General features: G+C 32.3%; 3 protein-coding genes across 4 annotated transcripts; 2 read left to right on the forward strand and 1 right to left on the reverse strand.

The window, feature by feature from the left end:
* Positions 1 to 246: 246 nt before the first annotated feature.
* On the reverse strand, positions 247 to 7666 carry LOC107416116 (tobamovirus multiplication protein 3). 2 transcript variants are annotated; one of them, XM_060816887.1, is made up of 14 exons: positions 7299 to 7666; positions 6388 to 6505; positions 6224 to 6274; positions 5661 to 5694; positions 5062 to 5148; positions 4906 to 4957; positions 4202 to 4379; positions 3987 to 4082; positions 3235 to 3295; positions 2472 to 2536; positions 2208 to 2282; positions 2034 to 2109; positions 1414 to 1577; positions 247 to 787 (listed from the first exon to the last, which is right to left on the reverse strand). In XM_060816887.1, exons 2-14 carry the CDS (start codon positions 6388 to 6390, stop codon positions 764 to 766), a joined length of 966 nt encoding a protein of 321 aa, XP_060672870.1. In that variant the 5' UTR covers positions 6391 to 6505; positions 7299 to 7666; the 3' UTR covers positions 247 to 763. The 2 variants fall into 2 exon arrangements, with proteins under 2 accessions (XP_060672870.1, XP_015880059.2); XM_016024573.4 differs by lacking the exon at positions 6388 to 6505.
* Positions 7667 to 13958: 6292 nt separating this feature from the next.
* Positions 13959 to 14549, forward strand: LOC107416129 (uncharacterized). Its single transcript, XM_016024588.4, has one exon. The coding sequence runs from the start codon at positions 14047 to 14049 to the stop codon at positions 14254 to 14256; it is 210 nt and encodes a 69-aa protein (XP_015880074.2). The 5' UTR covers positions 13959 to 14046; the 3' UTR covers positions 14257 to 14549.
* A 1498-nt stretch (positions 14550 to 16047) lies between these two features.
* LOC107416133 (conserved oligomeric Golgi complex subunit 5) lies at positions 16048 to 21835 on the forward strand. Its single transcript, XM_016024592.4, has 3 exons — positions 16048 to 17260; positions 18684 to 19157; positions 20393 to 21835. Exons 1-3 carry the CDS (start codon positions 16112 to 16114, stop codon positions 21320 to 21322), a joined length of 2553 nt encoding a protein of 850 aa, XP_015880078.3. The 5' UTR covers positions 16048 to 16111; the 3' UTR covers positions 21323 to 21835.
* The last annotated feature ends 5868 nt before the right edge of the window (positions 21836 to 27703 follow it).

Consider the following 27703-nt stretch of genomic DNA (forward strand, 5'->3'; position numbering starts at 1 on the left):
TTAAATAATCTTATAGGATCCATATGTTTATTCTGTTGTGTGCTATCACAGATGGTTAGATTTCATCAAACAAAAAAAAAAAAAACCAAAGATATATATTTCGATTTATATTGCACGTTTTATACAATTTTTTCTCCAACTCTTGGGATCCCATGCAAAATATAAATATACTCATCATCTTCAAGATTAAAAATATATATAATTCATTCGGATAGAAGGGGGGAAAAAGAAGAAAAATGAAGGAAATTAAACATAAAAAAAATTTGTTTCCATTGGTTTCTGAAACTCCTTTAGCAACAAAGATCAGTTTGTATTGTATAACACCTCCAGTCTTTTTTTATTGTAATGCATCAATGTATATAACATCTCTAATATCCCGGTTTGTCATCTTAACAATACAATGTTTAGTGGCATCTACCTGTTAGAGGGATGTACAATTAAAAATAAATGTCAAAAAATATATAATATACAGTACAATCACAGTTCATGGTTCCAACCGGAAAATCATTAGCAAATTTTCCTCTCTGGCAATCCTGCGACGGAAACTATGCACACGAACAAATGCATGCCTAAAAGGAGCAGCAGCCAGAGCTATGTGTTCACCTGTAAAATGCTTCAATCGAAGTTTGTACTGCAATGCCATCGCAACCAACAGGCACATATAATTTGAATGATGAGACTGCATTTCTGCAGATCTTCTTGTGTTCTTTAGAGATGGCAAAGGCAAGGGGATGGAACTTTATAGTAAGCATCGAAATCCTTCTCATATTGGACTTGATCGCAGCGCCTGCAATTTGAAATGCAAAACTCCATGAGTAAGGCTCGAGTTTGAGCAATCAAAACAATTATGAATGGATGAATGAAATAATTCTAAATAGGAAATTTATGAAAGAAACTATCATTGGCCATCTTTTTTATTAGGCTAATAAGGTGAAAATCTCATCTGATCAAGAGTGGGAAAACATAGAAAAGATGCAACTGTCATGAATCCATGAGAAAGATGAAAGTGTTGGGGTCCATGCAGATGCTCTACAAACAGAACATAAAAAATAACATCACATTGAAAGACAAATTCTGAACAGAAAAACAAGCTGCTGTTTGTTTTCTCATTTTTGATTTCTTAAAGCTTCACTTTTTCTTGTTTTTCTTTTTTTTTTTTAAAGCTAGGAGATGAAATGTCAAAGATCCCTGGGGCTTAACCCATTTTTACTATTACTAGTCATAATCTGTTGCCATCCTAATCTTCTGGATCGATCCCTTTTTCTAGCTAGGCAACTCAGAATTACATAAAATTTGCTCAAGAATTTTAGTAATTTCATACTCTGAAAATACTGCATAGAGGTTAAGCATGGAAAGAATGTACATAAACAATTTAATAAATCAAAAGCAGGTAGAAAGAATGATAAAGAAGACCTCATTCTTTGAACTTGTTGCAGAAGCCCATAGCTGACGAGGACTGGTCTCAGCTGTGCCATGGCTGACAAATGTTATTACTCTTGCTTGTTTCGGTTGATTACTGATTGGCGGTGGCAACTCTCTCATGATCCATAACACAAAAGCCGAGGGCACCAAAGAGCCTAAAAGAAGTTCAAAATAAAAACGTAAAACAAATTAAACATACATTGTTCTACTTGATCTCTTGACTAAAATGTGGTACTCTATTTATGATTGGAGATGCCAACACTCTCATGATCCCCACAAAAGCAGAGGACACCAGAGAGCCTAAAAGACAAATCAAAATGAAAACATAAAAAGAAAAAGAAAAACATACTGATATACTCTAATTCCTGAGTGAAACATAGTACTCTATCTAGAGTGTCAATAAGAAAAATGCTGATCGGAGTTCAGTGCAGACAGAAAATGTAACTAAGCGATTAATAGAGTTGCTAATCTATAGTGATAGATGATTAAAAGAATATTATCAACTTATAATTAATATAAAAACTTTCTATGTATAGGAAGTTTCATAGAAAGTAAATAAAAGTCTAAAATAATCATCTTGATTCATTAAGATTTAAGGAATGTGGAATTACCTATAAAATAGTACAAAATCAGAAAAACCAGTGAGTTCACTCCATAGATTTTCTTCAGATGCCAATGATAATAAAGCTGCCAATGACTTTCATGATAAGTAAAAAATTCAAAATCTAAAACAGAATGAATCACCCAAACCAAATAGGAAGGTACAGTTTCAATTAACCACTTACTGGAATATCTGTAAAAAGGGCTACTAAAGCACTTGGCGTAAAGCATATTACAGATGTAACTGCTAAACCAGCAACCTGCATGGTGTGCCAAATTTTGCAAGAAATGATTCAACAATATTTAAGCAGAAAACTGTAATTTGTAAAGAATATATGTATCTGTAGTATATATACACATATACGAAAACATAAATATATACAAGAAGTTATAATTAAATGTCAAAGCCAATAAAGAAAAAAAAAATTAAAAACTCATTAGATAAATACCTTCCACATCTCTGATGAAGCTTGCTCAGATCGTACTTTTCTCAATTTTAAAATTAACATTAAACCTGGATTTTAACATGAAGATACTTAGATATTTTAGGAGTCATGATTTGAGCTCATACAATCCTAGTAACTAAAATAGTATTAAGTTCAATATGGGAAAAAAGCAAATGTCATAATGATTAGAGAGTAACTTTTACATAGCAAAAGTTATATAGGACCTACAGGTAAGGGAAGAGTGAGAACGTATAAGAAGTGGTCAGAAACAAAATAAGGCGAAAAATAAATCCAAACTATGAGTAAGCAAATGCTAAATAAATAAATAAACAAATCTTAGATTAATTAAACCTTTGTCAAGTGTATGAATCTGTCAGTTGAACAGATATAGTTCAGCCAACTTCTTAAGAGTTCAAGACTTCAAATTCGATGGTAGCTTAACATATTATTAGATTGAGCTTGCGGAACAGCATTTAGTGTGTCGTACAAATACATAATTAAGTCTACTTCTTAACAAAATTAATATTTTTGGGATTGATGGTATATTAACAAAATTGTTTACCTATTAAATCCATGAAAAAGTCTAATAGCATAAAATTTTTACCGCCAACGCCACCAATAAACAAATGTGTGATGACAAATGAAACAGAAGTCTTGTGAATAGTTGCAACTTGCAAAGATCTAAAAGTATGAGAAAAGAAAAGGAAAAAAAAAATTAAATGATAAAAATGAAAAATAACTAAAATCAAGGCTGCTCAGTGCTTACCATAGCAACCCAATGCTCCTCCAAGTAAAATAACAGCTATGGCAAGAAAGTCTTCATATACCTGCATGAACATTTGCAATTATTGGCCAACAATAACTGCCATGGTAAGGTGTATAGAAATAGAAACAGATCGACATACACCCTTTGGCTAGAAATCACAGCATAATATCAAATCATCTAACGATAGCTATGTCTCAAATGATATGTACTAAGACTTGCTATAGACAAAAAAGATGTTCCAACAAGAAAAACTAAGGGAATAGCAGTATGCACTCATCTCCAGTAAGGGCTAAGAACTTAATGCATTGCAACATGTACAACTGCTTTCATGACCTGATGCCAACCAAATAACTGGAACATAGAGTGATAGAACCAAACAAGAGTACTTAATAAGGTCACCAACACCGTTGACCACCACCAACAAGGAATTTCACTAACTCACAGGGAGAACCATTGAATAGCTGATATGACAAATCTAAGAGATTTAAAATACAACTCCCAGATCTTCGTATCCAATCATTATTTCTCAGATAAAATATATATAAGGTGTTAGTTTCAAACTATCTTCTCTAAATATGAACCAAATATCAGGCATGGGACTGAACTGTGTCAACCTATAATCCTTCATAACCATATCCATTGATCAGATGTTTTGACCCAGCTTAACACACCTGGATAACATGAAAGAATCTAAAGATATTCTGCTTCTTAAAATCAGCTAAAACAGGAATTGGAAAGAATGTATTCCATACCTGAGCAACTAGTGAAGAATCAATTGGATTCTTCCCTGCACCAATCCAGACTACCAGACCGAATGTTATCATCAAGGCACAGATGAGAATGACAACCTAAAGAAGACTAAATTAATGATTTGAACAGAAAAGTGAAAACAATATTTTGAAAAATGCTTAAGTCATACAAGACAAAGAATTTGAACAAATAAGCAGATAAATTCTATTCTCCTTACCACAATCACAAATTTTTGGTGGATCCCAACATGAAGGCTTTCAAATGAGCAACAACTCCAATGCACATCTGTATTTAACAAATCAGGTTTATTCTTAGAATTTTCCAGCAATGCTTGTTGAATGCTATTGTCAGTGTCATCATCCTCATCATCATTTGCCTGATGGCAGAGGTCGACCCTATAAAATCATTGCAACAACAGCAGCATATGTTTAATGTATAAATATTATGCTAGCAATTTTGTTTAATCACATAAAAAATATTAAGTTATGCACAACTTTCATGGGACTTTCTGTACATAAGACCGAGAACAAATTGAAAAATTTTTAATGGAAACCATAATAAGTGCAATTCAGAGCTTTGTGTTATAGGGGCCCAAAATAGCATATTAAGATATACACATTAGTTTCATTAATAAGGTGTCCCTTAAGACAGTTATCCACAACTCCACCATGGTAAAACTAAAACTCCTTTTTTTGGGGAAAAAAACTATTAAAAACTTATTAACTACCAATGGCTCATGGTAAAACATCTTGCTTTATAAATGAATCTCAACATAAAAAGTTATTGTTTATATTCATAGTTATTAGCTTTAAATACACTTCTATGTCATAGTTCTTATATTTATAAGTTTAATCTTTTAATTTTTCTTGTGATTGATAAGGACAGAGGGCTCAGGCAACAAATTTAATTAATAGAACTTACCAGAAAGATAGGAACAGAAGAAATGCTGCAAGAAACAGAATTTTGGGGTAGGCTGCAGCAATATTTACATCATTAAAATTACCACCAGATTCACAAAATAGAATCTAAAGATGATTGTTGAAGCTGCATGCAAATGCAATGAGCAAGGAAACATACCCATAAGGATAAACCCACACACATTAGACCAGCAAACCCACTTCTGACAAGTTGCAATAAGGGCAGATATAAAATATATCAAGTAACCTGACAAAAGAGAAAACAGATGAAATGACTTGATTAGGTAAGCGATACTTAGACAATCTTTAGTAGGCTCTCCTACTTATGCTCCAGCACTTTAAGAAGTTCACAAACAAGAAGTCCAAAATTTGGTAGATAAAGATTTATCAGTAAAAACTAGGGTGATGAAGGTTGTCTTCATGGATGGAAGTTTATGAAAACAACTTATATAAAAGACCAATATTTCTACGTACACTTCAAAATGCCCATAGCCTTTCATATAAAACTAATAATATACTTAATATGTGAATATTAATTGGACTGCAATCATAAAACAAAGTAAGTAAATTCAATGACATATTTGCTAGTACCAGAAACTAAATGATTAAACCTATTCAAGAGAATATATTTAGAAAATATTTCTAACATTTCCATTAATACAATTAACTTGACCATAACTTAAGCTTAGAACCATAACAAATTTCTTAACGATTAAAACATATGCAACTCATTATATGAACCAAGAACCTCAGACTTACCCAAGTTGGAACTGCCGACCATAAAATGAAGTACCTGTAGAGTGGTATTCATTCCCATCAAAAATTACTCATAAATTATGAAATAAAATTCAAAAAGAAGTATAAAATATAAAACTAAAAAAATCAATAGGCAACCTAAATTTTTAAAATAAACAGAAACTGATGAAGAAAGTTTTCTTAAAACTGCCTTATAATTTAAAGCATTCACCGATTAGTGTCTCTGGCTATTCATTTTTGGTAATATATATAGAGATTTAAAACACAAAGAAACTCAGTAGACTTCCCTCCAGCAAAGTATGGTCAATTAGCTATTTACGAAGTATTCATTGTGTTTCATCCCAAATGGCATTCATCTTATGCTGTAAACTCAAAAGACACTCATCTCATGCTCAATGTTCAAAAGACACATACATGCAATCAAAATGCCACAAATTATTGGAAATTTAACTAAAGTAAAAAGCCTTGGTTTCTTTCTTTAACTGCTAATAATATTACTGATAATTTATAAAGTTTCTATCAATCAAAAATTAAGATGCTACAAGTTACTAGATAATACCACTCACTTTTTGGCGTGTCCATCCTTCTTCTCGATTCCGCATGTGCATCCTGACAAGCTAGCATGACAAAGTGATACAGTAAGTACAAAGCGGAAAGAATAAAATAAGCAAAATACTTTTTTATGTATTATGTCACAAAAGAAACAATAAATCAGTATTATGTCAAATACCATTTCGAATCAACATTTGGTAACACTAATGGTTTTGGCTTTCAATATGTGTATCATAAAGAGGAAGTGGGCCCAGATATCCATCATCCAACAAATTAGACGGACAGTTTTAACTCTCCTGGCAGGATTCAAACACAAGACTTGACAGATAAGTTATATGTTTATCGACACCTTGTTATTTTACCACTGGTAAGATGATATAAAAGTAATTTGTTATTTTACCTTGTTATTTTTCCAACTATAATACATATATGTCAAACCAACACAGTCTAAAAATACTAAATGCCAAACACGCTACATACTCTCAAATAAGCATCCTAATCAACCATCACTAATAGATAGAAAATTTTCCTTTTGCAGTGAACATAGCAAATGGAAGAATTGACAGCTCTTTTATTACGTTATTTACATCACAAGGAAGAAAAAATCACTTTTATCGAAAAAGGAAGAGGAATATCACAAAAAATAATACCTTAATAGTTTGTGTGTGTGTGTGAGAGAGAGTAACAAAATTCATTTAATATCTCCAAAAATCAATTGAAGAAACACCAAACAAGTCAAGTACTTCCAAATTATTAACCATGAAGTTTCAAGTAAATTTTGGTTAGTACAAATCAAAATGTTCATTGAAGAGGGTGAAACCAAAGTAATTAAAATTAGGAACTCTAAAACATCACTATGTTCCATCACATCTTTGAAGAATAATAACAGATTAATAACCCACAAAATCTCTCCTGTAAACCTAGAATGAATGCACATCTGCAATCCTACAATCCAATCCAAATTTCAGGAAACAAAAACACATTTTGATTTTTTTCAAAAAACCCAATAAAACCATGCTGACAAAAATCTCAACAGAGCTTTAAAAAAACAGAGGGAAAAAAAAAAAAAAAGGGTTAGCAAAAAAACACCTGAGAAAATGCAACTACAGCAAGAAAACCATTAAAGAAAGCCAGAATTGTATTGAAGACGAACAAGTCTGGTGGGAGACAATCCTGATTCCTCGCTGTTGCTTCCAACACCATCTTCTTTTTCTTCTTCTTCTCAGCTAGAAAGACAAGAGAGAGAGTGAAACAGAGCCGTACCAGGATCCTGGGTATGAAAAACTGAGGAACAGAAAGAGAAAGATAGAAGGTTGGGAGGAAATGGAAGTTGTATTTACTAAACGAGACAGTGTACGGTCAGACAAGACGAGGAAAAAAGAAAAAAACTGTTTCGTTGATTAGCAATCTGTGACTCTTTTGTCTCTGCCACGCTGCCCACACACAGTTCATACATAATTACCATTTTACCTAACACTTTTTTCTTTTAATTTATATATATATGCAAATGATGTTGGACTTTTTGGGCTCGGACCACCAACTGGGTATCATCAGCGGCAAAATTTTGATGCGACCTGTAAAAAACAAAAAAACAAAAAAAAAAAAAAAAAGGATCTTCCAAAATCTATATTGAAATTTACGTTTTTTTTTTCTTTTTTCTTCTGGATCATTACCGATTTGTCTATTATTAATTCACGTGTCTTTCTCAATAAATATCTCCATTTTTCAACTTTATGGTTCATTCATAAATATAATCATAATGTCTTCTTTTTAATATTATTTTTTTTTTGGGCCTTTTTGGAAGTGGTGTTTTTCTAAAGCACCACAGGCCTAAGTCTTTAGCTGATAGATTATATTAACCATAGAAAAATTTGTTATTTTAATAATAAATTTGGTAACAACAATTTCCACCATCATTAACCTCCTTTGAAACTGTAAGGACCATTATATTCAAATCTCATTTTTTTTTTTTTCATAAATTCTAAGGAAAAATAATTTCAAATTAATATCTTCCACTTTTTTTTTTTCAGATTTCCATAGTTAAAAGGAACATTTAAAACAAAATTTATAGGAAATGAACTTTATATACTTTAATATATGTTTTTATGGTTGTGACAAGCTTATAAGAGATAGACTCCTATATATTTCAAGCTTAGTATTTATTTCTAAGGTGGTAACACATAAGTTAGTAAGGCATGTTTGAGTACCATTGAATAATCAAGAAGGTAAAGTTTAAATGACATCACCATCTATGCCCAAAAAGCTCAATCATATGATCTATGCTCAAAAAGCTTAATCATATCTGTAAAATTTTAAACATTTCTCTATTCTAGTTTTCAACTTTTTTTTTTTAACCCCAAAAAAAATAGATATATATATTTTTTTTTTGAAAACATTTTGCTAGCTATAACCATCTATACACAAAGTTTCCACCTTTATCATTTCGATCTTTTTATTCAAAAAATAATAACTTTTGAAACCAATTTGCTAGTTTTATATTAATGGCTTTCAACCAAAATTGAATGCGCTTGCCACAAAAATAACATTAAATTCGTAAAGGTGTTTTTAAAAATAAAAACTAAATTTTAGTAGTTATCCCTTTCTACAATGGCTCACATATATCATTGCCAAAATTCAATGTTTTCAATGTATATATAATGTTTTTTGGGTCAAAAATCAATGTTTTCCATAGACCTGGCAATTTGGATCATGACACGGCGACACGACTCGAAAATGACACGGAATAAATGGGTTTGGGTTTATTATAAATGGGTTCGGGTCATAATCGGGTCAACCCGTTTAACACGATTATTAATCGTGTCATTTTCGGGTTAACCTGTTTAACTCGAAATTGACCCGTTACGACCCATTTATTAAACGTGTCAGTTTCAACCCGACACGATTATATACCTATTACAACCCATTTAAATTTAATTTTAAATTAATATTTTATCACTAATATAATATTTAATAACTAAAAAATATTATAAATTAAAAATTTTATAAAAATAATTTTCTATTACTAATTTTTTAAAAACAAAAAATACATATTTAATAAAACAAAAACATAAAAAAAATAAATAAATAAAAAAAATTTCAGGTTAATAGGTTAATTTTCGGATTAACGGGTTAATATGTTAGTTTTCGGGTTAATAGATCAATTTCAGGTTAACGGGTTAATAGGTCAACACGACCCGTTAAAATAATCGTGTTAAACGGGTCGTGTCGTGTTGACCTGTTTATAAACAGGTCGGGTTAGTGTTTTAGGTACCTGACACGATTAATAAATGGATCGTGTTCGGATTAGGCATTTTTGACACGATTATTAAACGAGTTGACACAAACACGACCCACCAACCCGAATTACCAGGTATAGTTTTCCAATTTGCGAAGAGCTGATTGAAGGCAACTGCTTGTGCGACGCGGCGTCTATGACCATGAGAATACGACATTGATTCCATTGGACCAGCAGCTTCTGCCTACCACAAAATAATTAAAAAAAAAAAAAATCAAATTTCTCTTAGTTTCGATTTGTTAATATTTTGTTGGTCCAAATTAACAAGTATTTTGTTGGACCACATGGCCTTTCTTCATTCTCTATCTGACCCTTCTAGATTTTGGTTTCCAACTCCCATTTACATCCTTTTCATGGTATACCATAAAAGTTTCTTATTATTATTATTATTATTATTTTTCTCTTAATGTCCATGTCTTTAATTCTATTGACTTATATGGTGTTTAATACAATTTTATCCCAAAACCGAAATGAAACAAAAATTTAGTCTTTGTGTTGTTGAATTGGCATTCTATACTTTTTATATTTTCCGTTGAACACACTGAAGATTCTAAAATTCTCAAAAATAAATTATGGAATTCCACCTTAATATATGATTAAAAATTAAAATTTAATTAACTATTAAACATTATGAACATTACGCTCCGTAAACTTTATGTTTTTGTTATGTTTTTGGTTTGTCATCAAAGTATCCGTAAAGAGAACTTTTTTATTATTATTACTGGTGTGAAGGGACTTATTAGCTCATTTTCAGTTTATTGTATATTAATTTTAATTAATAAAATAATATATCATCTTTAAGGCAGGTCCGTGACAGCACTTTATTTTTATTATCTATCAACTTTTGCTCCTTTTTGCACAACCACTGTGGTTTGTACTTATCTATATGGGAAAATGAATATTTACACTCCTCCATGTATACAATCGGGTTCAACACTTATTCGCCAAAATCTGGTTCAAAAATTCAACTAACCTCCACCCAAAAAAAAAAAAAAAAAAACTGTGGTTTTTGTGGAAGAGGGAGCTCTCTCATTTGCTGCGAATGGAATTTGGTCCTTCTTTATCTGAATAGAATTCAAACTTTTCTCTTAAAAAATATATATTTATCCACTACCTTACTTATTTTCATTCTATTTTATTTTATTTTAGTTTTTTCTCTTAATCGTTTATTATCAATTCTGTTACTTGAATTCATTTCATCATTGATTCAATTCCCAATTATCTCCTTAATATAAAAGAGAAACTTCTGTAATTGGTATATTTTGATTAATTCTTTGTACTTTATTGATTTTAATTTTGTTGTGATTTATTATCGAATTTATATTATTCAAGCTGATGGAAAAGCTGAGCTTTCTGCATTAATAATTCAATATTATTCTCTAATGTCTTTATTTAATGACTAGTATATATATTTTTTAAGTCAATATCTCTCAAAATTAAGCTCAATTAAGTTAACCAACCTTATAAATTAAATTTCTATTGCCAAAAAAAAAAAAAATTGTAAAATAGGGCTGATATGATCCTTTTAATTTCTGAATCAACTAGTCACTACAACAATTCTGTCTTGTAATGATCAAATAGTTAGGCACTTTGATAGAAGTCGTTGACTAGTTGCAGTTGACTAGTTGGTACATGAATGAGTTTAATTAACGTATCATCCACCAAAGTGTTTGAACCTTACACGTGATAATTTAGCTAAATTGCATGTGCTGGAATTTTTGTGGAAATGGACAAGATAATTAATTACACACAAATAGGGCATTGAATTTAGCACCAATATTATCATGTCTGAGGGAGAAAATATGTTGCATAATATCAATTAATGTTCAATTATCTCAATTTTGGGATACGCATGATTTTTTATTTTTTATTTTTTATTTTATTTTATTTTATTTTATTTTTTGGGAATGCGGATGTGCATGAATTTAGAAAATAGTTTGATTGCCCATCCAACAAAACTTCTCAAATTTCGTTTTCTATACTATATGCATGTATTTTCTTTTCTTTTTTTTAACAAAAATGTATATACAAGATATATGATTGATCCAACTATATTACTTTTAAAAGTTATAATTGTGGGATGGACGCAATCAAAATCATTCGATTATTCTGATTAGGTTCTAAAACGCACCTTTTCAAACTCTTTGCATCCTATGAAGCCATTTACCAAGAAAGAAATAAATGTATCCCATGAAGCCGTTTATGCTCTAATACTAAACTTATGCGAAAATAACATACAGCCATTTCTCAAATAAAGTGCAATCAATCACCTAAATCAAGCCTAAAATGCTCCTGTCTTCTGGTTAGTATAGAATTTTACAACTTTTTATTGGACTCTCTCATTGATCGAAATAAAAAATCCAATATAGATTCACCTTGTATTTAAAAATGCCTTTTCAAATAATAGATTAAAATAATTGAGCATTTTATTTGTAGATTATCAAAATAATTAAAACCACAAATAGCTGCATTCGAAATAGGATACTGCACTCAATTGGATTAAATTGAACTATTTTAAATATTATCTAATTAAATTTAATTATATTTAAAAATATATAATTTCGATTAAACCAAATTTCAAATAATGCACTTCAAATACATATCGATTCTATATTTAAAACATGCTACATAAATAGAATATTATTTAGTTGAAGAAGCTTTTCAACTAGTTTACATAACTATTAAACTGCTAAATTTTAATTATGAACAAATGCTAAGAGTTTTAAACAAAATCAAATAAAAACTACAAGCGTTATCATAAAATTTATTTTAAACTCACGACCTATTAGTCTAAACTTTAAATAGAAAATGATATTTTAGACATGATACTAGAATTTAAATTTCAAGTTTCATCACCATTATTGGAGAAAAAAACAAAAATTTATATACAATTTAGAAGCATAATAACGCGTAAAAATTATATTAAAATATTTTTAAAAAATCACATTCACAAAAGAAAAAAGAAAAAGTGGCAAAATCAGAAAACGATGTAAATCTTATGATCTTGGTCCAAAAACAGGAGCTGCCAAAATCTGTATTTTATTATTATTATTATTATTTAAAAAAAAAAAAAGGATGTCTCTTCCATAGGACTCTACATCCATATGCCAAGCCGACAAACCATAAGGGCCAGGGCCCAAATAAAGAAGAATGAACATGGGCCGGTTAAGTAATCCATGAAAGTATTTTATAAGCATGGAAACTAGCCGTAGCACGTTTGTTTGACCAACTTGTATTTTGACGACGTCAATTGTACTCTACTGGTCACAGCACAGCACAACAGTGTTTGCTTTTTGCCAGACCGTTTGAGTTTTTTGCTTTACTTATTTATTTTTTTAAAGGTCGCACTTTTGTCTTTTTCCCCAACCACAAGTGCTGAGAGCCGTTACATTAAAGAGGAAGACAGCTAAGAGGCAATCTTCGTCCAGATAAAGAATCCAATTTTTTTCTTTTGTCTTTTCTTCTTAATTTTTTTAAAAAAAATTTTAATTTAATTTAATTTTATTTGGTATCAGAATAATAATCCAATTTATGTTTAAATTATTAATTAATGAATTTTTAAGACAATGTTAATTTAAATTTCATAACTTTCAACAAATAAATAAATTTTTGTATCAATAGAATTTTTCGATGTCGATTATATCAATTAAAGGAGTGATTTACAATTTACAAGTTCATGATTAATTATATATATGGAAAAAATAAAAAATAAAACAGCTCAACATATGTATATATATATATATATATATTGTAATTTATAAGTAACAAGTCCCAATGATTGGATCAACTTCACAGGTATCTAAATATTTAAATTAAGTAAGATGTTAGTTAAATAAATATGAATAAAAATATATAGTACACCAATCAAATCTCTATACACTCTCATAAGTGAAACATGTTATGCAAGAGTCATTTTCAATGAAACTTATTAGAAACCATTGCAGATTAGAGATTGAGATAATTCATTGCTGTGCCATTCATAATATATATTAGCCGGCTCTTATCCAAATTTATAATCCTTAGATACGATATTTCCAACATTATATTAAAAAAATAATATTAATAACTATTAATATAAAACGTAAAACCAACCAATTGGGAATCACAGAATTTCTTGATTATTTTGCACGACCGCAAATTAATTGTATTATTCCTTAAAAGTTTTTTCAAAATTTACTTTTCTATTTTTATACATCGATAGATGAGAAATAAATGTATCTTAATGACCCACAGAAACATCTTTAATTACTAATATAATTTATTGAACCAGAATCATAACAGGTGTAAAACGATTACACAAACTGCTTTGCTGTAAACCTCCATTACCAGAATATTCCTCCTCCAAGCTCTTGTAAAATTCCATAAATACCCTCAACAAATCCCAAAAATTATCCTCGGCCAGTATCAATACGAAGGAACCAAAGCTCTTTCATATATATATATATTAGAGTCCGGCTTCTTCTGAGCAGACTTCGAATCGCACAGAGCACGCAGAGTAAGAGAGAGAGAGAGAGAGAGAGAGAGAGAGAGAGAGAGAGAGTAATGGGAATGAAGAAGAAGCCGTGGTCGTTAAAGAAGGTGAGCAAGGAGCTTTGGCCATGGAGATTCTCGGCCATCTTCAAATGGAAACGTGACGATTCTCAGCTGAATATCATAGACGGCGTCGTTTTCAAGATACTTTCTGTAGTAGAAGCCGTCGTTCTTGTCTCCACGCTCTGCTTCTTCTTCCTCTGCTGTGGCTGTCATTTCTGATTTTCATTCACTCCTTTTCTTTCTTACATAATTCTTTTTCCTTTTTTTTTATTTTTTTTTATTTCTTATTTTTATAACTTTGAAAGCCATAATTGGGCATTAAAGCTTGTAACTTTATTTGATTTTAGAATTTTTTTTTTTTAATTTTTGAAAAAGAATTGTTTAAATCGATCAAGTTTGTAGACTAGTAGAGAATGATATGATCTGAATTATGATTTTTTAGGTTTCAATTTGTAGGAAATTTATTGTATAATATTTTCCCCAATAAATAAAATGGTGAGCTTTTTGGTTTTGGTCTGTTGGCCCAATATTCGAAACAAACTTCATGGTCGCCCGCTTTATTACTACCAGTCCAATATACATTGCATAAAAAATTTAAAATAATGTTAAAGGTACTAAATAGCTCTATCAAAATATGTACTAAATGTAATGTTTGAATATTTTATCAATTATAATTTTATTTTTTAAAGCAAAAGTGCATTAAAATTTTAATCGGCCTGGGATTTTCCAGCGAAAGTACTGATTTTCCAAGTATTATTTTGAAAAATATTTTATTTTAAAGACATTTTTATTTACAATGGAAAGGCTTGGAATAATAATAATAATAGTAAAAAAAAAATAATGATATTAATAACTAATAAAATATATAATATATATTTTGGTTAAATTATTTAATATCTTTAACATTACTCTTCGTACAAAAGTGCATTAAATTTTAATTGGCCTAGGATTTTCAAACAAAAAGCACACATTTTTCAAATATTATTTTTGAAAAACATTTTATTTTAGAGACATTTTCATGTTCGAAAAGTTTGCGATGATAATAAAAAATAATTTTAATAAGAGCAGCGTATCATTTACAAGTTTTTAAAAAAGTAACAATTTTTTTTTTTTTCTATTCGATACTAAAAGAAGAAACACAATTAACAAAATGTTGGACGTGTATACAAATATAAGCTAAGTTATCTATTTCCCTATAAGCTCAATTGTCACTTCGATTTGTTTTCAAGCTAAAGTGTTAATATTCCAGCAAAATAAATAAAATAAAACTGTTTTGAATTTGTAAGAACTTGTTTATAGCATTTTAATTTTCCATTTATGTCAAAGTCAAACAATATATATATATATATATATATATAAACTACATTTAAAAAAAAAAATTGATTTCATATTAAAATAGATTTTACACAAATCCATGTATATAATAATTTTCATATTAAAAAAATTGACTTTGGAATAAAATCAAAAGTCTTCGTTTCAAACAAGTGGTCCAAGTGGCATATCGACATTTACAGCAAAATCACTAACAACTATTAATACAAGGATCTATCAAATGTTTTGATAAAGTTCATGTGTGACCTTAATTATTAAAAAAAGAAAAGAAAATATCTTTCAAATTCTTGAAAAATATTAAGGATTTTTTTGTTTTCGTTTTTTTACAATCGTGTTAAAACAATGAACATAAATAAATTAAAACAAAGCGTAATATTTGGAAAATTTTTTCTTCCCATTTAAAACATATTGATCTTTGATTTAAAAAAATAAGTAAAATAAAAAGAAAAAAATTCTACAAAAGTAGTTTAATTTTTCACCAATCTTAAAAATCGATAGATTTTTCATTTTAGTTAATATTTATTAATTTTTATAAATATATATTCTCTATAACATTTAATATCTACCAATATTTTGAACAGGAAAATATATTATATGAAAAAGAAAAAAAATGATATTTAATTTTAAGTGTTAAAAATGGTTAAATCTATCTGTGCGATTATTTATTTATTTATTTATTTATTTTCAGTGTATATGAGAAAACCGAAACCAAAAAATACCTTTTGAAGAAGAATAAGCAAAAATGGCGTCACAGCCATTGACACTCCAAAGATCACCACTCTCATCGTCTTCTCCACCATCTTCCTCTTCACCTCTGCAACGTCTCTCCACCTTCAAATCCCCAACCGCCGGCGGTTCACCCTCCACCACCACCACCACCACATCCACATCCACCAATTCTACCGCCCAATCTCCTCTCGATTCCTTCGCTTCCGATCCAATATTCTCCGCCTTCCTCTCCCCGAACTTCTCCTCCACCTCCTTCTCCTCCGCCGCCCTCTCCTCCGGCTCTCCCGCCTCCACCGCCGAGAAGCTCCACCACGCCATCCGCCAGCTCGAATCCCAGCTCCGAACCGAAGTCCTCTCCCGCCATGCCGATCTCCTCTCACAGCTCTCTTCGCTTCAGCACGCCGATCACACTCTCTCCACCGTCCGATCCGCTGTCTCATCCCTCCAATCTTCTCTCCGCCGCATTCGATCCGAGCTCTCCGACCCTCTCATATCGATCAAGACCCAGACCATCCAGCTCTCCAATCTACATTCCACCACCGAGCTACTCCACCACTCCACGCGAGCTCTTCGCCTCTCCAAGAAGCTCCGTGACACCGTTGCGGCATCGGCTTCCGATCCCGACAAGCTGGATCTCGCCAAGGCCGCTCAGCTTCACTGCGAGATCTTGAACCTCTACGGTGAGTACGATCTTGTGGGTATCGATGTGGTAGAAGAAGAGATCAAGTGGGTTAGGGAGACTGGGGACAAATTGAGGAGCGAGGCCATGAAAGTTCTGGATAGAGGAATGGAGGGTTTGAATCAGGCTGAGGTTGGGACGGGCTTGCAGGTTTTCTACAATCTGGGTGAACTGAGAGCCACTGTGGAGCAGCTGATCAATAGGTATAGGGGGATAGGAGCGAAGAGTGTGAGTGCGGCGTTGGATATGAAAGCGATTACCGGGTCTTCTGGAGGTGGTGGGTATGGTCCTGGAGGGATTAGAGGGAGTGGGATGCCGCAGATCGGCGGAGGAGCCAAGGCTAGAGAGGAACAGTGGCTGAGGATGGGAAGCTGTATGGACAAGTTGCATTCGATAATGGTTGCTGTGTGGCACTTGCAGAGAGTGTTGTCCAAGAAACGCGACCCGTTCACTCATGTTCTGCTGCTTGATGAGGTTATCAATGTGAGTGGGGTTGGGATTTGTGCTTTGCATTTTGATTTGTATATTGGGGTGGTTGTTTGTTTTTATTTTATTTTTTGTATGTTGGTTTGGAAATGAATAGAAATAAGAAGTCAAAATGAAGCATAAGAAGCCAAATATTATATAATCTCGTGGGGGAACTAAAAAATATTTGTGATTGTGAGCTTTAGGATGGTTTATACTTACAATTGAAAGAAAGTGTTAGCAATGAAATGAGAGCTATTCATGGCTATTAGGAGATAGGGAGGAAAATATTGATAGGGAAATATTGAGAAGAAGATCTTTCGAGAATTAAAGTTGTAAAACGCAACATTTGGCCACTTAGATGTTTATAGTTCTGTTGCTTATCAATTAAGGTGGTAAATTTTGTTAACTGGTATGTTGGTAGGAAAAATAGTCTTGTTGAGTCCGAGAATGGAGGTTTAATATAAGATGAGGTTGGCTGAGGAATTGGAGTTATGCGGTCAGCACTCAGAGTTGAGCATTATTTATTCCTTAGCGAAGCTTCAAAGTTGTTAATTTCTCATGCATAAAATGAACATGGGATGAATTTCAAATTCCCAAACGGAATGTGTTTTGTCAAATTCATTTTTTAGATAGCTCGAATGTAGTGTGTAGTTTGTAAAGCTCTCCCTTTTTATTTTTTATCAGCATTTGTGTAAACATTTTTAGTTAGATGGGTAATCTGAATCCTTAGTTTCAAATTCACAAATTTGGATGTAACTCTAGATTTTCGTCTTAATATAGGATTGAAGAAGATATTTAAAAAGTGTAATCTGAATCTTTATTTTCAAATTCACAAATTCGGATGTGACTGTAGTTTTCATGCTAATGTAGGATCTAAGAAGATATTTAAAAAAGGGTTGAGTAGTAATTATCTTTCAAACAAATTGCTTTTTTGATTGAATTCTTTTATAGCATTTTAACCTATATTGTCTATTAAATTATATTTGATTTAAGGTTCCTTGGATGGACTGTTGTTCTGAAGATTGTATTTTACTTAACCGTTGCTTTCAGAGAGTAAAGGAATCGTTAGCTTTCTTTTGGCTTAATTGTTCTTTGATTTAAAACCCAAGATATGTTTAAGAATTTCCCCAGCATTTAATGGTCAATGAACCTGTGACTTGCTTATTGAAAAAACCTATTCCCTTTGCGTAGCTAAATTAATCTCCTCCATCTATGATGAGAGCCTACAAAATTGGCATAGGTTATGTGGAGATAAGAGAATTTTTGTTATACGTGAGCTGCAATTATATCTTTGACTCAAACCAAGCTCTTTTTGAAGATGTCATTACAATTTCCTTTTGTTGTTCCTTCACTGTGATTTTGTAATGATATTGGAGTCGTCGTTAATTTTTGTCATTCTGTTCATTTTCTTTTGCTCACATACACTGTGTTTGTGTAGGAAGGTGATACCATGTTAACTGATCGAGTCTGGGAAGCCATTGTGAAGGCTTTTGCTAGCCATATGAAATCTGCTTTTACTGCTTCAAGTTTCGTTAAAGAAACTTTCACCATTGGTTACCCTAAACTATTCTCCATGGTAGAGAATCTTCTCGAAAGGATATCTCGTGACACAGAAATCAAAGGGGTTTTACCAGCTATTAATTCGGATGGAAAAGATCAAATGGTTGCAGCTATTGAGATATTTCAGACAGCATTCTTGGCTCTTTGCTTGAGTCGCCTTTCAGATCTTGTGAATAGTGTATTTCCAGTTTCCAGCCGAGGAAGTGTTCCCACTAAAGAACAAATCTCAAAAATCATATCACGGATTCAGGAGGAGATTGAATCTGTACAGTTGGATGGACGCTTGACTCTTCTTGTGTTGCATGAAATTGGCAAGGTTCTGCTCCTCCTTGCTGAACGAGCTGAATACCAGGTAATCTTTTAGTTCATTTATGAGAAAAGAATCTTCTCGTGTGTGTGTGTATATATATATATATATGCATATTTTCAGTCTTATTGCTTATTCAATATGGGATCCATTGAAATCATGCTTCTATTTGCATTTACTCTGTTACAGGTTGTCAGGGTTTGTTTGTTCTGTCAAACTGTCTTAGATGCTGTATAAGTCTTACTTTTTCTTTTGAATTTTTTATATCTGTAAAGAAATTTGTTGTAAGAACTCTGAAAGGTCATTACCAAGTAAACAAGAGGTACAAAAATGTATACGAAATCAAGGAAAATGGGTCCTATTGGACCACTCAAAATAGCATTCAATAATTGAGGTTTTGTCTCTGTCTTAAGTACCAAAGGCAAACCTCCCTTCCTTTAATAGTTTTAAATGAACTGGCATTGCATTGCCGAAATCAAATTACAAACTGAATCTGTGGCATCCAGTACACTTAAAACAATTTCAAAAGAAAACCTTAAACTCTGAAGTCCTTGGATGTGCGATGAAAGACAAGCTAGAGATTCATCGTGTTATGTACGCATATAGAACAACAAACACTCTGCCTTGGATATCATATTATTAATCATCAGAGTCTACCATGAACCGCAGTCCAAATAAAAAACTCCGTCTTAAGTTGCAGTTTCAGATCCTAAAGTTCAACTAGGCAATGCCTTGTTAACCATTTCTAGGTTTTAGGGTGAGGAAGGACATTTTTCAAAGAGAGTGTCCTCGTCATAATACCTTTTGCAGGCTAGAAACTAGAATCGTGTATATCTACAGTTTCTAAGTTATCATGATCCATGATAGAGTTGCTTACGTTGAACTTGAAACTCAATTCCATAATTCAAAGTAAACTCAAGTCCATGCTGTTTACCAGGAACAGAGAAATTGAATGCATTTTAATTTCATGTAATAATATTAAATGAAGGAGTTAAAACATTAAGATCAATGACACAGTAAACAGAGCCTTGTTTTTCACTAATTGATTTGTGATAATTTCCTATTCTAGATGAATTTTCAATGTGATAACTAAATGTACAGAACTTAAGGAGGTAGTCTTTTGTTTTGGGAGGTCAGATTCAGCTTCTAATTTTATCTTGACCAGGGTTAGGACTGTATTTATTCAATTGTTTGAAGGACATATATAACCTTATTTTATAATGCTGAACACCTTATTCTACTGAACGAGTCTTAACGAAATGTTTGCACCATTATGGCAGATATCTACTGGTCCTGAGGCCCGCCAAGTAAATGATCCTGCAACTCAAGCCCAACTCAAGAACTTCATGCTATGCCAGCATCTACAAGAAATTCATACACGCATATCATCTATGATTACAGGACTGCCTGCAATTGCTGCTGAGGTGTTGTCTCCGTCATTGGGTGCAATATATGGGGTTGCCTGTGACTCAGTGACATCCTTGTTCCAAGCGATGCTTGACCGTCTCGAGGCTTGCATCTTGCAAATTCATGAACAGAATTTCGCTGTGCTTGGTGTGGATGCTGCAATGGACAACAATGCATCACCTTACATGGAGGAGTTGCAAAAATGCATTCTTCACTTTCGTCGTGAGTTCCTGTCTAGGCTGTTGCCTTCAAAAAATGCTACCACTTCTGGGCCAGAAACAATATGCACAAGGCTTGTTAAGAGCATGGCATCACGGGTTCTAATTTTCTTCATAAGGCATGCTTCTCTTGTCAGACCCTTATCAGAATCAGGCAAGCTGAGGATGGCCAGGGACATGGCTGAGCTGGAGTTGGCTGTAGGTCAAAACTTATTCCCTGTAGAAAAACTTGGTGCACCATATCGAGCACTTCGAGCGTTCCGGCCTCTTATCTTCTTGGAAACATCTCAACTGGGGTCAGCTCCTATTCTTCAAGACCTGCCACCAAGTGTAATCCTCCACCATCTGTATACCCGAGGTCCTGATGAATTGCAGTCACCACTTCAAAGGACCAAACTTACACCTCTTCAATATTCACTGTGGTTAGATTCTCAAGGGGAAGATCAGATTTGGAAAGGTATCAAAGCGACTTTGGATGATTATGCTTCCAGTATAAGGGCCAGAGGAGACAAGGAGTTTAGCCCTGTATACCCTCTTATGCTTCAATTAGGATCATCCTTGACAGAAAATCCTCCTACATCATGAAATGCTAGCCGCACTTTTGAGAAGATGTACTAAAAGCTGCATAGTATTAAATCAAATACATATACGCATTTGGCAGAAAAAAGGAGATGACTTGTTGAGCTGTTGGAGGAGCACTATTTGTGCTGTGGGTGGGTCAGAGGCATACAAAGACTGATTTTTTTTTTTTTAAAAATTTTTTTTTTAGGTATACTAATTTTAGAGAAGTGAGACTTTCATTTTTTTTTTTTTGGGGGGTATATTAAGATCCATTTAATAGCTATAATATATATATATATATATATATATGTTCGTGTATAACAAATGTAAAACTAAGAGCCCTACATTTCTTCACCGAGAACTCAGGTTTTGTTTTTTTAACCCCTGCATTTGTAGTGATAATGTCCTCCCTTCTGTTTCATGTAAATTACAAATGTACTTTATTTTCTGAAAAATTTTAGGTTTTATTCATCTTGTGTCTGTTATCCAACAAATATGGTAGTAGATAAAAATTAAGCATTCCATGTTTGAAGTTTATATATTCTTTTTGTGATATTGGAAGTGTGGGAATATGAATTTAGAATCATTGTTGGAGAATATGTAGTCTGTTGGCTGTCTGAGGGACATTTTAAGTTCAAATTAATGAAGTCGATGAATCAAAATGATAGAAGAAAGGTTAGATTGTATAATCAGTTTTAGGTCACATTCTCCTTTATCAAATCATTTGCAGTCATGCGTATTTAGTACTTTCTAGAGAGAGAGAGAGAGAGAGAGAGATACTAAGAGGTTTCCACCATTTCAAAGATGGCTTGTGCTCTTGTCAAGATTATTGGTGAACATACTGAAAACTTGAGGTACCATTAATTCATCTCTCTGCTCATATTTTTCTATTTACCTTTTATTGATTAAAATGGTTAAGTTGTCATTTTATTTTTTCTAAAAACTTAAGCCGATAAAAAGTGCATTCGACTAAGTATATCAAGCTAGCACAGAGGAAAATGGTTTTATCAAAAATGAGATGATGAAAGTTTATTATGATGACTGAAGTAAATTTTGAATGCAGTGATGAAAAAGTAGGAATAAAAACTATATAGTTGGTTTCTTATTGTAGACGAGGATCAATTTGTTGCAGGGTAAGGTCAGGGACCTTACAATCTCCAAACTGGAACAACATGCGGTTGGCACAAAAGCACATACTTCTTTAAAAAGGCCAATTGTCAGGATTTTATTTGAACTATGAAAAAGTAGGTATCATTGAAGCAATTGATTTTGGAGAGAGAGAGAGAGAGAGAGAGAGAGAGAGAGAGAGAGAGAGAGAGAGGGGTAAGTTAATGTGCTAGTTGTTATATGTTTGATTGGCATTACCATTATCTATTATATTAAATCACTCTTTCCTGCATACAGGAAGCACCTACTCTCATTAATACTTGGATGAACCAGTGGTGAGGGAGGTACAGGCAAAACAAACACCATCACAATTGCAGTAGAGTCGTAATGACACAATGTAAAATGGAAAGACATATTAGAAACATTAGTATTATTTTCGAAGACGATTTTTTATACTTAAAAAACGTAAATCAAGAAGAAGACAAAGAGGAGCATAGTTGACGTTTCCTTCTTCTTTTTTTATTTTTATTTATTTATTTTTATCAATATGATTATTTATTTGTGTGTGTTGTAAGAAAATAATGAAAATTAAGAATGACAGTTTACTGCTTTTACTTCCATTCTATTACAATTTTTACATTACAAACATATAGATCAAGAAGACAAAACACATAGTAACATGATACAAAATAGATGAAATACAAACAAAGAGATCAAGTTAAATGGAGTTGGTAAGTTTTTATATTCTGGCCCATGAAACACCAAAAAAATACTTTTTATGGTCAAAATTAAGAAAGAAAGGTCCAAAAAGTGATGGTCCAACTGGAGACCGCCCAATGGACCCTGTTGGGCCTGGATAGCACCGACCCGTTATCCTTCCACTGCCGGAAGTAGGAGGTGATCGCTGCTCTGTGAAGCCAGCCTCACGCGGTGCCATCCCTACTATGATCCAAGAAGCCCAAACCTTCGCCCAAACCACTTGGATCGACTTTCGGCTTGGAACGGGCGGGCTAGAGAATCGCCAGTCCAGATCCGATCGAAAGGGACGGCGTCGGAGTTCCATCAGTCTAATGCCCCCACAAAGGTTACAAGCCCGCGTTACTGAGCTCGGCGGTCCAAACGCTTTGGTATGCCACTTATAAATAATTAAACTTTTTAATGGCTTGTCAATGTGGGACAATGGAGTTCCGTCTTTCTATTATTTCTGAGCATGAGGAACCTATCTTAGATTTTCTCAAGTTAGCATTTCGATTTTTCTTTTTTTTTTTGAGGAATTTAAATTTTTAATAAACATGGATCCGGTTTGGTGATTTGTCAAATATCTTTCCTGCCCAGTTTCATCTTGACATGAATTTAAGTATCATATTCCTTGGAATTTCATGTGCGAGAATGTCCCAGCCGTTGTTTAAAGAATTTTTCAAAAGCATTATACAACTTTTATATAAACAAATTTGAACTTAGTAGATTCTTGTAAGAGTGAGTTTTTTTTTTTTTTTTTTTTTCCCTTACTGAGTTTTGTGAAATTGGTTCTTGCTTTCTTATAGAGGAAGTATATATGCTCAATATATAAAAACGATGTAACAGTTCGATTTCCCTGAGTATATTGTGTACTACAGTAATTTCCCTTGCACTATCCCCTAATAGTCGTATTAGATGAATCATGAAACTTAATTTACTAAGAAAAACATCAATAATAATAATAATAATAATAATAATAATAATAATAATAATAATAATAATAATTAAGCAAACAATTATATGTTTATTGTATTGATTGTGTGTTTTGTCATGATGTTGTTGTCATTACAAGTTTGGAAGCAACTGCAACAGTAGGTGGGTAAGACAACGCCTTTGCAGCCACGTTGGTGATACTTCTTACTGTACTATATTCTAATATTTATGGCCAAAATTCAATTCAATTGGTAACATTGCCAATCCCATCTTTTCTAAGAGATTGGAAAGAAATTATACACCCAAAGTACTAGATTTATCTCTCTCTCTCTCTCTCTCTCTCTCTCTTTTGGTGAGGGAATAACTCTGCTAAATTATTCTATGCTTTGATTGGCATGGATGAGGATGACACACTATTCAAACCCTGATGAGTCAGCCTTTATCCTTATTTATAAACCTTGTGGAATTGTTTTTCTTGACTCTTAAAAAGGCTTATATTAATATTATACACAATAACTCCATTAAATTACTAAGCATATATATGATATAAGTTTATATATCAATCCACTAAGGAAGGAAGGGTAGAAGACTGATGGGGGCCTGTACAGATGGTTTTTTGGTCCTAATCTGGGAAACATAGCTAGACACAACAACAGTTGCTCAGCTCCATTTAGCAGTTAAGACAAAATTAAACCTTGTTGAATTGGGTTTAGGACAACTTATCAATTCAATCTTCATCTGCCGATATCTCTTTCTATCTTTGTCATAAATATTTATATGTTTAGTAATTAAGGTTATTTTTTAGGTAACAAGACTCATATATATATATATATATATGAAATTTTCAGATGAGGACTTGTTTATCATTCATTCTTATTGATTTGTCTAAAAATGTACTAATAGTTTACTTGGGATTCTTTTATTTAAATTTTGGAGCTGGATTTGGTTGGACTAAATTATTGAAAGTTTCATTAATTTAAATTTAAAACACTCTAATTTAATCCAACACAAATTACATGGTTCATTAATATATTTTTAAATTTTAACTTTTGAAAAAAATTATGATTTATAAAAGAAGCTGAGATGATTAAAAAAACGACGATACATGTATGTAAAACTTGTCCTGTTTTAATCTAATTCATCATATATATGAAGACTAATAACACTATCCACCCTCACTTAGCATCAATGGGTAATGGCACTTTAATTGGCAACAAGCTTAGAACCTAATTTTAAGAGCATGGAGTGCCATTAACATTTGAGATCGACAGCCAGAGCCAAAATTGTAGATTTTGATGCGACATACAGGATGTAGACATGGAGGCTATGTAAATAAGCATTTTCTTATATGCCTTTGTTGTGATGGAATGTCTCTTTCTCCTTTCTTTAATTATTTTTCTTTTTCTAGTTGCTATATAACTGAATGCGTAAACTAATTTCTTTTCACACATTTGATGTAACCTTCACTAATTTTTCCTGTCTAGTATGATAATAACAACAGCCAAAGTAGTAATTGTATTGATCATAATATTAAAAAACAATATAACTAACATTACTTAGGTGAATTTGACATGGTGAACTATGTATGAATTTCCCATCAATATTTGAGTCACCAATACACCTAACAGAAATATGCACAAATGATTTTAAAGAAAAGGGTCTAAATTTGTAGACTGAAATAAAATTGTTGTGTGATAAACTGATAATGGCTTTTAAAGCCAGGTACACAAATTATATATATGATAAGTTGGGCCTTTATCGCTTTACCTTTTATTCCTTGTTTCATAGTTTCCTCTATTTATCTTTGCCTTCTCTCACAAGTTCTTCATAACATGGATGTTAATAGAAGGATTATAATTAACAAGCAAATGATGTCATTTTTTTTATTATAATAAAGAAATTTTTGGGAATGCTAGCGGCGTGCCCTTAATGCCCTTCCACATTTCCATTCTTTACATATTATACTATTCATTTGTATGATGCACAAACAAACAAACCTAAGCATCTTCCTCTCTCTCATATATACTGATCAGAAAGTGAGAGAGATTGAAAGAGAAGGAGTATGTATTATTTAGCCTTTTAAGTTTAATATATATGTATATATTTTTTTAATTATTAAAAAAATATAAACCCATTTGTAGAATCAACATCATTTTCAGCATATTTATGTTCTGTGGCTTGTTTTGTTTTCCACCACAATCAGAAAACACTTTAATCTTTAATCTCTCTTCCATATATTTATATACCCTCTTTGAATATTCAGCAGCAGCACAGTTTCGGCTGAAGAGAATTCCAAAGCCTGTGCCGTTGTATTTATTTGAAAAATTATGGGGAAGAAATCAGCATCAATGAAAATATCTAAGAACAACAAAAACAACAACAACAACAACAACAACAAAAGCGAGAAGAACAAGAAGGATTTCAAATCTTGGTTAAGCGTTTTGCGTCCAAAGGTCTACATCACAGACAGCTCAAGTTTCAAGAGTCTTGTACAAGAGCTCACTGGCAATAGAAACTCTTCTTCATCATCACAATCATCATCACCAATATTCATTTCTTCTTCATCACCTTCCATGGAAGAACCCCAAGTAGTAGTGGAACCTGAGAGCAGTACGGACGTGACCGTTGATGCATCTATTGATAATGATTCTTCTGCTGATCAACACGACTTGTACAGAAGCCAAGTGTTGTTGACATCAACGATGACTGATCAAGATCATCATCATCATCATCGCGATGATGATCGAGTAGTGTGCGATCAGATTTGGTTGGACAACACGAGTTTAGAAGATTTGATGGCAAATCAACAGGATATTCCTGATCAGGTGGAGGACCTGTTGGCTTGTGGAAGTTTGGAATCATGGCTTTCAGATATTGATCATCATCCTTATGGTTACTCTTTCTGCAACAATGGTTTTGTTCAGAGTGAGCAGGAAGTCAGCATATACGACTATGAGTTATCAGGGCTGATATGAAATTGATTGTTATGCTACTGCTAGTTATATGATGGTACATATATCTATATCTATATATATATATATATATACACATGATAGTATGACTGAGTGTGCGTGTTACGTATATATATTTATACGTCCGGGTGAAGAAGATGATGATGTTATTCCATTTGTATTCATTGTATAGAGAGAGCATTTACCTATTTTTACAAGTGAGTGTAATTCGTTCGATTTATCATCCATCATATCCATCATGACCTTCACAGATTTGTACATAATAATATGCATGTGTATATATATATATATATACAGCAAATCATGAAACTGATTAATATATTTGATACTTCAAATATGGTCAAGTTTATATTAGATGATGTAATGGTTTTATCTCGAAGATGCTTTCTTTCGATGTTGGTTTGATAGGAAATTAGGTGCCTTGAGTTAATTTGATATATTAGGCATCTCGAGTTGAAGTCTATCTTCCTCTAAGATCATATCTTATATATATATATATATATATATATATATATTGTAATGGGAGATATATCTTGTTAAAAATCTTACTTTAGGCTTCCTACAATTTAACCTCACTAGAATGGCACACTAATAATATAGGACTATTTTGTAACTTCAAAAATATAGTTTATGGCTTTTGTCATCAATTTATAGC

The sequence above is a fragment of the Ziziphus jujuba genome, chromosome 4 (genome assembly GCF_031755915.1).
Source record: "Ziziphus jujuba cultivar Dongzao chromosome 4, ASM3175591v1".
In the NCBI taxonomy this organism is placed as follows: Eukaryota; Viridiplantae; Streptophyta; class Magnoliopsida; order Rosales; family Rhamnaceae; genus Ziziphus; species Ziziphus jujuba.